The 9,694-nt window shown below is 58.8% G+C and overlaps 2 protein-coding genes across 4 annotated transcripts; one reads left to right on the forward strand and one right to left on the reverse strand.

The window, feature by feature from the left end:
• Positions 1–1,401: 1,401 nt before the first annotated feature.
• On the forward strand, positions 1,402–4,678 carry LOC102256199 (paraneoplastic antigen-like protein 6B). 3 transcript variants are annotated; one of them, XM_014539598.1, is made up of 3 exons: positions 1,402–1,604; positions 1,840–3,158; positions 3,207–4,678. In XM_014539598.1, the coding sequence occupies exons 2-3, from the start codon at positions 1,981–1,983 to the stop codon at positions 3,358–3,360; spliced, it is 1,332 nt and encodes a 443-aa protein (XP_014395084.1). In that variant the 5' UTR covers positions 1,402–1,604; positions 1,840–1,980; the 3' UTR covers positions 3,361–4,678. The 3 variants fall into 3 exon arrangements, with proteins under 3 accessions (XP_014395084.1, XP_014395083.1, XP_005866178.1); XM_014539597.1 differs by having other exon boundaries at positions 1,403–1,622; positions 1,840–4,678; XM_005866116.2 differs by having other exon boundaries at positions 1,403–1,604; positions 1,840–4,678.
• Positions 4,679–6,666: 1,988 nt separating this feature from the next.
• LOC102259002 (paraneoplastic antigen-like protein 6B) lies at positions 6,667–8,729 on the reverse strand. The gene is made up of 3 exons (XM_014539596.1): positions 8,525–8,729; positions 6,998–8,316; positions 6,667–6,949 (listed from the first exon to the last, which is right to left on the reverse strand). Exons 2-3 carry the CDS (start codon positions 8,173–8,175, stop codon positions 6,667–6,669), a joined length of 1,461 nt encoding a protein of 486 aa, XP_014395082.1. The 5' UTR covers positions 8,176–8,316; positions 8,525–8,729.
• Positions 8,730–9,694: the final 965 nt, after the last annotated feature.

Below are 9,694 nucleotides of genomic sequence, written 5' to 3' on the forward strand. Positions count from 1 at the left end.
CCGACAGTGGCTCAGACAGGTATGTGCAGGTTACTGCTGGCAACAGTGTCTGTAACAGCTGAAGACTTGGAACAGCCTGAATGCCCATCCATAGGGTCATAGACAAATAAACCAGGGCTGTGATTTAAGAAGGAGCATGAGCAAGCTGGACACTCGGGAAAACTTTGAGCAGTGAAGTTTGAGTGGGGAAAGCAAGTCTCAGAGAAGGATTCTGACCAGATGCCAAACAACAAAAGAGAAGGGGAGGGAGGTAGCGAAATACCTGGGGGTGTGACCCCGAGGAAACCTGTTTACCATTTCACAGATGGAGAGGCTATTCACGGGGCCCCAGATCACATAATGAGACAGGTGCAAGATGATGAGACCCTTGGGATTGGAGCTCTGTTTTGAGCTGAGGCAGCACTGCCCTGGTGCAGTGTCTACCCCAGGTGGCAAAGAAAAGAGGAAGGACTCCGGGTCAGACAAACAGAGGTCTCTGGAGAGGCACAATACTCATGCTGCGCCTAGGGGACTAGAGAGCACTGTCCCAGAGCCCAAGAGGCTGGCCAGGGCACAGGGGATAAGAGACACATTGTGGGTACACACCAGCTCTCCTATACACACACTCAGGCAGAGATCCCAATTCTGTTGTTCCACCCAAAGCAGGGCTATAAGAGGGAAGGAATTGCCAAAGATGCACAGTAAAATACAGTCCCAAGGTGTAGAACTTTAAGTAGCACAAGCCCATTTTTTAAATTGAGACTTGCAGTAAGCTAAATGGGAGAAGCCATGGCACCTTTCACTGGGCTGGCCCCTGTCACAGGGCAGCGAATCGCTTTGGCCCACCCTGCACCTTCAGTGGCAGACACCTGCAGCCCTCAGCCACCAAGTAAGGTGTAGGCACCGTCCTGCGTAGTGTGCCTGACCTTGCCTGAGTGCCTGTGGCTTCTAGTCCACAGAATCCCACTAGGTGCCCCTCTAGACCAGTTGCTACTTGCCTAGCCTTGGGATAGTACCAGGCCTGGGAGGAGAGAGGGAGGGGGAGGGGAAGAGCAGGTGAAGAAGCCACAGAGGCTCCCCACCCCTGACCTGAAGGCAGCCCTGGCAGGCACATCATGGGCCCCTCCAGCCACTCCAGGGCTGGCATCACAAGGTGTGGGCATCTCCCAATGCTGGCTCCCCCAAGGGTCATTTCTGGGAGGGGCAGGAGCCAGGATGGGATCCCAGAGGGGCACATCAACTCTCTGACCCTATCTCATCCCACTTGTGCCCTCACCTGCCACGCCCCACCCGAGCTTGGGGAGGAACCAGTGACATCACCAGAGATTCCAGGGCTCCAGCAGCTCTGGAAACAGCCTCATCACGTGACCTGCACGAACCAATGGCCCTGCCGTCTCCCAGGCGACCAGGAGGGTCCCAGTTCCTTCCCCACTGCGCCCTTGCTTTTGGTCCACATGGCAGAGAACTCTGGCAAGCTGACAGGTGCTGATGCAATGCGCAGGCCCACATGCAGCCCTGAGACTGGGACAGGGAAAGGGAGGGGAAGAGACTGCCTGAGAGCCTGGGAAAGAGGAGCATCGCTCCTGCATGGGACGTGGATCAGAAACGACCACCCCCAGGACAAGGTAGGAGACTCAGGAAGGGTGAGCTTGGCCCCTGGAGACCCCACCGCACTGCACCCACCCCAGCTGCAGCTTGCCTGCCTGGGAGCAGTATCAGAAGGAGGCTGCAGTCCCTGTGGGTTTTCCAAGGGTGGGGACACAGCCTGGGCTGCAGAAGCACTGCCAGGGGAGGAGAGGCAGCCCCGGGTGGGAGGAGGGGGTCTGCATTAACTCTCTCTCTCCCCTTTCCTATTCACAGGCAGTGCAGACCTGGGAATTTCTCTGAGTCCTAGGCTCTCCCCCAATTCATTTCCCACCCTGTGCCGCCCTGGTCTGCGCCCAGAGCCAGTTCCCGCCCCTAGTAGCAGCCTCCACGCTGGCGCTGGCAGACACTGAGGCCATGGAGGTGACGATGCTGCAGGACTGGTGCAGGTGGATGGGCATCAGCGCCCGCAGGGGCCTGCTCATCCTGGGCATCCCGGAGGACTGTGACGAAGACGAGCTGCACGAGTCCCTGGAGGCCTCCCTGTGGCAAATGGGCCACTTTGAGGTGCTGGGCAAAGTGTTTCGAGAGGAGGACAATGCCAGTGCGGCCCTGGTGGAGCTGGACCGGGAAGTCAACTATGCTTTGGTTCCCAGGGAGATCCCAGGCATCGGGCGTCCCTGGACCGTGGTCTTTGTGCCCAGATGCTCAGGGGAGGACTTTCTGGGTCGCGTGTTCCACTTCCTGGAGCAACAGGGGCAGACTGTGGAGAGCGTGGCCGGAGCCCTGGGGCTGGGGCTGCGCAAGGTGTGCTGGCTGAGGTCTGTCAGTCAGGCCATCCAGCCCTGGGTGGAGACAGTGCGGTACCAGCCCCTGGGGGTGTTCTCAGGGAGGGACCAGCCAGCCCCGGGGGAGGAGTCCTTTGAGGCCTGGCTGGACCACACCACTGACATGCTGCTTGTGTGGCAAGGGGTCTCAGAAAGAGAGAGGAAGAGGCGGCTGATAGAAGGCCTCCGAGGGACAGCCTTGCAGGTGGTGCACGAGCTGCTGGCGGAGAACCCTGCCAGGACGGCCCAGGATTGCCTGGCCGCCCTGATCCAGGTGTTTGGAGACCACGAGTCCCAGGCCACCCTGCGGCTCAAGTGCCTGACCGCTCAGCAACGGTCAGGCGAGACTCTCTCCGCTTTCGTGTTGCGGCTGGAAGTCCTGCTACAGAAAGCCATGCTGGAGGGGGCCCTGGACAAGGCCTCAGCTGACCACTTGCGCATGAGGCAGGTGCTCACCAGGGCCAGCATCATTGAGCCGCTGCGAGAGGTCCTGAAGAGGCTGGGCATGGTGGGGAGGCGTCCAACTTTCCTGGGGATGCTGGGGCTGGTTAATGAGGCTGAGGCATGGGAGGCCCATATAACCAGGAGCCTAGAAGCCCAGCCGGCACAAGGGGCTGCTGCCAGGGCCAGTGCCCAGGCTGATGCCAGAGCCAAAGCTCAGGCCGAGGGTGACAAGGTGGTGGAGAAGCAGCAGCTGCAGGAGAATAGTGACAACCGTGCCCCTGCCCTTGCAGGCCTGGGTCAGACAGCGCCCTCAGAGGCCCCTGGGGGACCCATGCCTGCCCACATGTGCAGTGCTTCCGGGGCAGGTCCGGGAGGTCCTGGCACTGTGCCAGAGGGCTTGGCCCAGGCGGGAGACCGAGAGGCCGAGGAACACCCCCAGGAGGGGCTCAAGCCCATCCCAGAGGAGTCGGAAAGTGAGGACGGGGCTGGGGAGCTGAGCCCCCCCATGTCCTCCCCTGGCAAATAGGCTCACAAGGCCCGGCACCCTCCTCTCCTTTCGGGCAGCAGAGCCCTGGAGGCGGGGGAAGAGGGGGAAGCCAGGCCAGGGCAACCTCCTCACCCCACATGGGGAGCAGGGCCCAGGGAAGGGCCCGCCCAGCTCATACCATACCCCTTACTCCCCCACCATGCTATGGGGGCCTGACCACCACCATCAGCTCTTCCAAGTCACCAAGCTGACCATGTTTGACACCCAATGGGATGGGGAGAGGTGCCCCCACATGGTAGCAACACACCTGGCCTCAGCCCCAACCCCTACCAACTTGGGCAGCTGGCCTGGGAGCACCGCTGAGCAGCCCATCTCAGCCTAGGAGAGGGGTACCTGAAGACATCTGCCACCCGTGTGGACTGGGAGACTTTAGAGCCCACCACAGGGGTGCCACTTTTGGGGACCCCCATTCTCCATCCCCTGGGGAGACCCCAACTCATTTCTCTATAGGCCCATAGTGACCCATGTGTCAAGTAATCACCCCCCTCCACACACACACACACACACACACACACACACACACACACACGCCATGGCTCCTGTGCAGAACCACCTGGTGTGTGTGAACCCAGGTGGGTGTCCTGCCCCACCCTCCCGGGGCAGTCACCTCTCAGCCCCGGCACGTGCTGGGAGCCCCACTGCCAGCCAAGGCTCTGCCAGCTCTTGTCCAGTGTCGTGAGCTCAGCCTCTGTTTTCTTGATGTAGATTTAGGCCAACCGCTGCTTGTGCTTGTGGAGATGTGTGTGTTCTTCTCTGAGCAGTTCCCTACCACCACTCCCACCCCAGACGGAGACCCCGAGCCCAGGCCCAGAAGAACGGATGAGAAGGATGGACCAGGGCGCGTCTGGCGCTCACCCAGTGACCCCGGGAAGAACTGTACAGTGGTAGAAGGCGGCTGCCAGAGGCTCCACGGACACCCTGATGCTCTGATGCCACCCTGTTGTTCCCTGTGACTCAGTTTCCTCAGCATGCTGGAGTGTCCCCTGCTGTGTTTTCCAGTGTCCTCTGTCTGTCCTGTGCAGGCCACAGGGCAGGGCCAGGCCCCAGCATGTCATCCATAGGGGGAGGGAGCCCTGCAATGAGTGGACATCACCAATGTCCATGGTCCTTTAAAGTCCAATCAAGGGGCCCTCAGGGAGGGAGACTAGGGTGGGAGGGCTGTGGTGTGGGGGAAGCTGGGGCAGCTGGTCAGAGACCCCAGGAGGAGGTGGGGGTTGTGACCTATGGGGTCTATTGGCCGTTAGAAGTTCCTCTCTGTGTTGTCATTCCCTTTCTTCAATGAATTCAGTAAATGTTTCTCTTCAATAAACTTCATTGAATGATTCAGCTGAGTTTCGCCTCTGCTGTGGGCAATTGAGGGAAGGGTCTTCTGGGGATGAGGCTGGAGGGGCAATAGTAATCTGGTACTCAGGATCATCTTTGGGCTATGTTTGGGACAGTGTCCAAGAAGGTCTGCCAGTTCCCCTGGGCTGGAAGCACTGATAGCAGGAATTTGTAGGCATGGCAGTGGCTATTTAGATCCCAAGAGACCCAGGAATAATCAGTTTAGAGGATGAAGGGAGGGGAGGAACAGCAGGTAGGACCAGAGGTCCTAGGATCCTTGACAGGGGTGTGGGCGCCCAGAGTGTCATCAGGTCAGGGAGATCACGTGTGCAGTTCAGAGACCAGAGGGCCATAGACGTGCCCAGAAGTAAGGTCAGATGCCCTTGCAAGAAGCTCTGCAGGGCTCTGGGGTGTACTGGGGTGACTGCCTACCCATCCTTGATCAGCCTACTCCTGCCAGCTGACAAATGGCCAGCCTTGGTGTTCATAATGAGGGATGTTTGGGGGACAAGAGTGTGTGATGGGTGAAGAATGGAAAGCGGGCCAGCTGGGGATTCACAGTGCTTAGCAATGCCAGTGGGGGGGCGGGGGGTGGGAAGGCTGGGACAGCCAACCCAGGCATCCAACAGAGGAGCTATTTCTACCCTCCCCAACCTGCCACGGTGTTGCATACCCAAGGAATCAAAACCAAACTACAGTAGTGTCTAGTGAAGGCCAAGTTTGGAAATGTCCAGGTCATGTGCAGAGAACGAAGGCACCCTAGAGCAGCAGCAATCTTTGCAACCACTGTAGCAGCCAGCACAGGAAAACCCACAAGGGGGAGCAGCCAGGCTACATAGGGCCTAGGAGGCTGAAGACATGGCCATTAGGATGCCCAGAAAAAGTCTCTTATGGGTGCTGGGCATAAATCCTTTCTTGGCCCCCCAACACCAAGCAGACCCTTCCCTCAATTGCCCACAGCAGAGGCGAAACTCAGCTGAATCATTCAATGAAGTTTATTGAAGAGAAACATTTACTGAATTCATTGAAGAAAGGGAATGACAACACAGAGAGGAACTTCTAATGGCCAATAGAGCCCATAGGTCACAACCCCCACCTCCTCCTGGGGTCTCTGACCAGCTGCCTCAGCAACATATGAATTTGAGGATGAGAGATACAAACATTTAGTCTGTAATAGTGGGGTAAACATTTGACTTACAATTTTGGAAAAACAGAACCTTGCAGGAGGTAGGTCTACAGTGTGCCTAGAGATCTTCCCTTCCTTCCTCGAATGCTTCCTTCTCCTGTTGCCCTTTCACCCCAGGCTTACCTCCTCTTGTGTGTAATATGGCTGCTGGGGCTCCAGCAATCACATGTTAAGGTTCAGTTTGAAGTTATTAAGTTGGTAGGGCAGGATGGGTCTGGGATGGGAAGTGGGAACTTCATGTCTCTAGGTCTGCCTTTTACCAGGGTGATAAAGTTTGTTGTCCATACAGAGGGCAATCATAGGTGAAGGGGCCTAGCCATGATTTCCAACAAAACCAGAGGTGAGTTGACAAGGGGTGAGAAGTTGGATATGTGAACCCTAGCGAAATGAGCAGGGACATAAGTCTAGTCCAGAATCAGATATTGGCTTGATTTTCATAGCACTGATTTAACCAACATTAGTTAAATGTTATTCTTAATATAAACCAAGGGCGAAAATTCCGAGGTCGGCATTAGAACACTTGGTTGCCCTACAGATGGCGGGAGGTGGGTTTTGTGGGAGGGAGGGAGAAAAGGGGGTGGGATGGAATTGCTAAAATGTATGAAATTGTTCCGGCTTGGAGAGGTCGTGACTAGGGACGTCCAGGGGCCTGAGCTTCCCCACCTCAACACTTTCCTTGTAACAAACTGCTTGGCTAAACGTGGGAAGAAAAATTGAAAGAAAATAAATGATTTTTAATCCCTGAATGCCTCTGAACTTTTTTTAAACGCCGTGTCTCAGTAATCAATCTGGTAGTTCACTGAGCAAATCACGTTCTGTACCGTTTGGGTCGCGTCCAAGTTGCTCCAGCCTCTGCCCCCTGTTCCGGTTTCCTTGGCGGGAGCATAGGTGGGCGTGGGCGGGTGTGAGGGGCGACCGGACGCCTGGGGGGGGCTCAGCTCCCCAGCCCCGTCCTCACTTTCCGACTCCTCTGGGATGGGCTTGAGCCCCTCCTGGGGGTGTTCCTCGGCCTCTCGGTCTCCCGCCTGGGCCAAGCCCTCTGGCACAGTGCCAGGACCTCCCGGACCTGCCCCGGAAGCACTGCACATGTGGGCAGGCATGGGTCCCCCAGGGGCCTCTGAGGGCGCTGTCTGACCCAGGCCTGCAAGGGCAGGGGCACGGTTGTCACTATTCTCCTGCAGCTGCTGCTTCTCCACCACCTTGTCACCCTCGGCCTGAGCTTTGGCTCTGGCATCAGCCTGGGCACTGGCCCTGGCAGCAGCCCCTTGTGCCGGCTGGGCTTCTAGGCTCCTGGTTATATGGGCCTCCCATGCCTCAGCCTCATTAACCAGCCCCAGCATCCCCAGGAAAGTTGGACGCCTCCCCACCATGCCCAGCCTCTTCAGGACCTCTCGCAGCGGCTCAATGATGCTGGCCCTGGTGAGCACCTGCCTCATGCGCAAGTGGTCAGCTGAGGCCTTGTCCAGGGCCCCCTCCAGCATGGCTTTCTGTAGCAGGACTTCCAGCCGCAACACGAAAGCGGAGAGAGTCTCGCCTGACCGTTGCTGAGCGGTCAGGCACTTGAGCCGCAGGGTGGCCTGGGACTCGTGGTCTCCAAACACCTGGATCAGGGCGGCCAGGCAATCCTGGGCCGTCCTGGCAGGGTTCTCTGCCAGCAGCTCGTGCACCACCTGCAAGGCTGTCCCTCGGAGGCCTTCTATCAGCCGCCTCTTCCTCTCTCTTTCTGAGACCCCTTGCCACACAAGCAGCATGTCAGTGGTGTGGTCCAGCCAGGCCTCAAAGGACTCCTCCCCCGGGGCTGGCTGGTCCCTCCCTGAGAACACCCCCAGGGGCTGGTACCGCACTGTCTCCACCCAGGGCTGGATGGCCTGACTGACAGACCTCAGCCAGCACACCTTGCGCAGCCCCAGCCCCAGGGCTCCGGCCACGCTCTCCACAGTCTGCCCCTGTTGCTCCAGGAAGTGGAACACGCGACCCAGAAAGTCCTCCCCTGAGCATCTGGGCACAAAGACCACGGTCCAGGGACGCCCGATGCCTGGGATCTCCCTGGGAACCAAAGCATAGTTGACTTCCCGGTCCAGCTCCACCAGGGCCGCACTGGCATTGTCCTCCTCTCGAAACACTTTGCCCAGCACCTCAAAGTGGCCCATTTGCCACAGGGAGGCCTCCAGGGACTCGTGCAGCTCGTCTTCGTCACAGTCCTCCGGGATGCCCAGGATGAGCAGGCCCCTGCGGGCGCTGATGCCCATCCACCTGCACCAGTCCTGCAGCATCGTCACCTCCATGGCCTCAGTGTCTGCCAGCGCCAGCGTGGAGGCTGCTACTAGGGGCGGGAACTGGCTCTGGGCGCAGACCAGGGCGGCACAGGGTGGGAAATGAATTGGGGGAGAGCCTAGGACTCAGAGAAATTCCCAGGTCTGCACTGCCTGTGAATAGGAAAGGGGAGAGAGAGAGTTAATGCAGACCCCCTCCTCCCACCCGGGGCTGCCTCTCCTCCCCTTCAGCGCCTCTGCAGCCCAGCTGGACCGCCATTCTCTTCCTCCACACACTGCTCCCTGGCAGGCAGGCTACAGTAGTCCTGCTGGGAGGGGGGGCGGGGTGCAGGGCGGAGGGGTCTCCAGGGGCCAAGCTCACCCTCCCTGAGTCTCCTTCTTCGTCCTTGGCATGGTCTGTCCTGATCCAGGTCCCAGAAGGAGAGACGCTCCTCTTTCCCAGGCTCTCAGGCAGTCTTTCCCTCTCTCTGTCTCAGGGCTGCCTGTAGGCCTGTGTGTCAGCGCCTGTCAGCTTGCCAGGGCTCTCTGCAGTGTGGACCAGGAGCAGGGGCGCAGTGGGGGAGGAACTGGGAACCTCTGTGTTGCCTGGGAGACGGCAGGGCCATTGGCTTGCGCAGCTCACGTGGCGGGGCTGTCACACAGCTGCTGGTGCCCTGGAACCTCTGGTGATGTCACTGGCTCCTCCCCAAGTCCCCGAGGGGGTGAGGGCACAAGTGGGGGGTGGTCCAGGGTCAGAGAGTTTATGTGCCCCTCTGGGATCCCATCCTGGCCCCTGCCCCTCCCAGAGATGACCCTTGGGGGCGCCAGCATTGGGAGATGCCCACACCCTGGGATGTCAGCCCTAGTGTGGCTAGAGGGGCGCATGGTGTTCCTGCCAGGGCTGCCTTCAGGTCAGGGGTGGGGAGCCTCTGGGGATTCTTTACATGCTCTTCCCGTCCCCCTCCCTCTCTCCTCCCAGGGCTGATCCTGTCCCAAGTCTAGGCAAGGAGCATCTGGTCTAGAGGGACACCTGGTGGTATACCATGGACTAGAGGTCGCATGCACGTATGCGTGTTCATGCACACCGTGCAAGGCACTGCCCACACCTCACTTGGTGGCTGAGGGCTGCAGGTGTTTGCCACTGAGGGTGCAGGGTGGGCCAAGGTGATTAGCTGCCCTGTTACAAGGGCCTGCCTCAAAGTGGTTGACCCAGTGTCTAAGTTGCCTGGGTCTTTTCACAATCTGTGCACCACACATCCGGTGTCTGGAGAAACTGCTTTCCCCATTTGGAGCATATCCCTTGGACCTGCCTTTCCCTGTTAGTGGTGGGCTATGGGTTTTGCAGTATCAGTTGGATCCCAGGAGGCATAGGAAAGAGGGAGGGAGTGACTGCTCTGCAGGCAGGTTGCCCAGTGGTCTGTGTGCTCCTGGCCCCCTCTTGGCAGGCCTCTCTCCAGTCACACCAGGAGGGGCTTGTGGTTGTTGCCCATGTGGGGCTCATCTACCCAGCTAGGTCTGGGTGGCCCTGAGTAGTACTGGGTGTGAGACAGAA

Source organism: Myotis brandtii, unplaced genomic scaffold, assembly GCF_000412655.1.
Source record: "Myotis brandtii unplaced genomic scaffold, ASM41265v1 scaffold2207, whole genome shotgun sequence".
Classification (NCBI taxonomy): domain Eukaryota; kingdom Metazoa; phylum Chordata; class Mammalia; order Chiroptera; family Vespertilionidae; genus Myotis; species Myotis brandtii.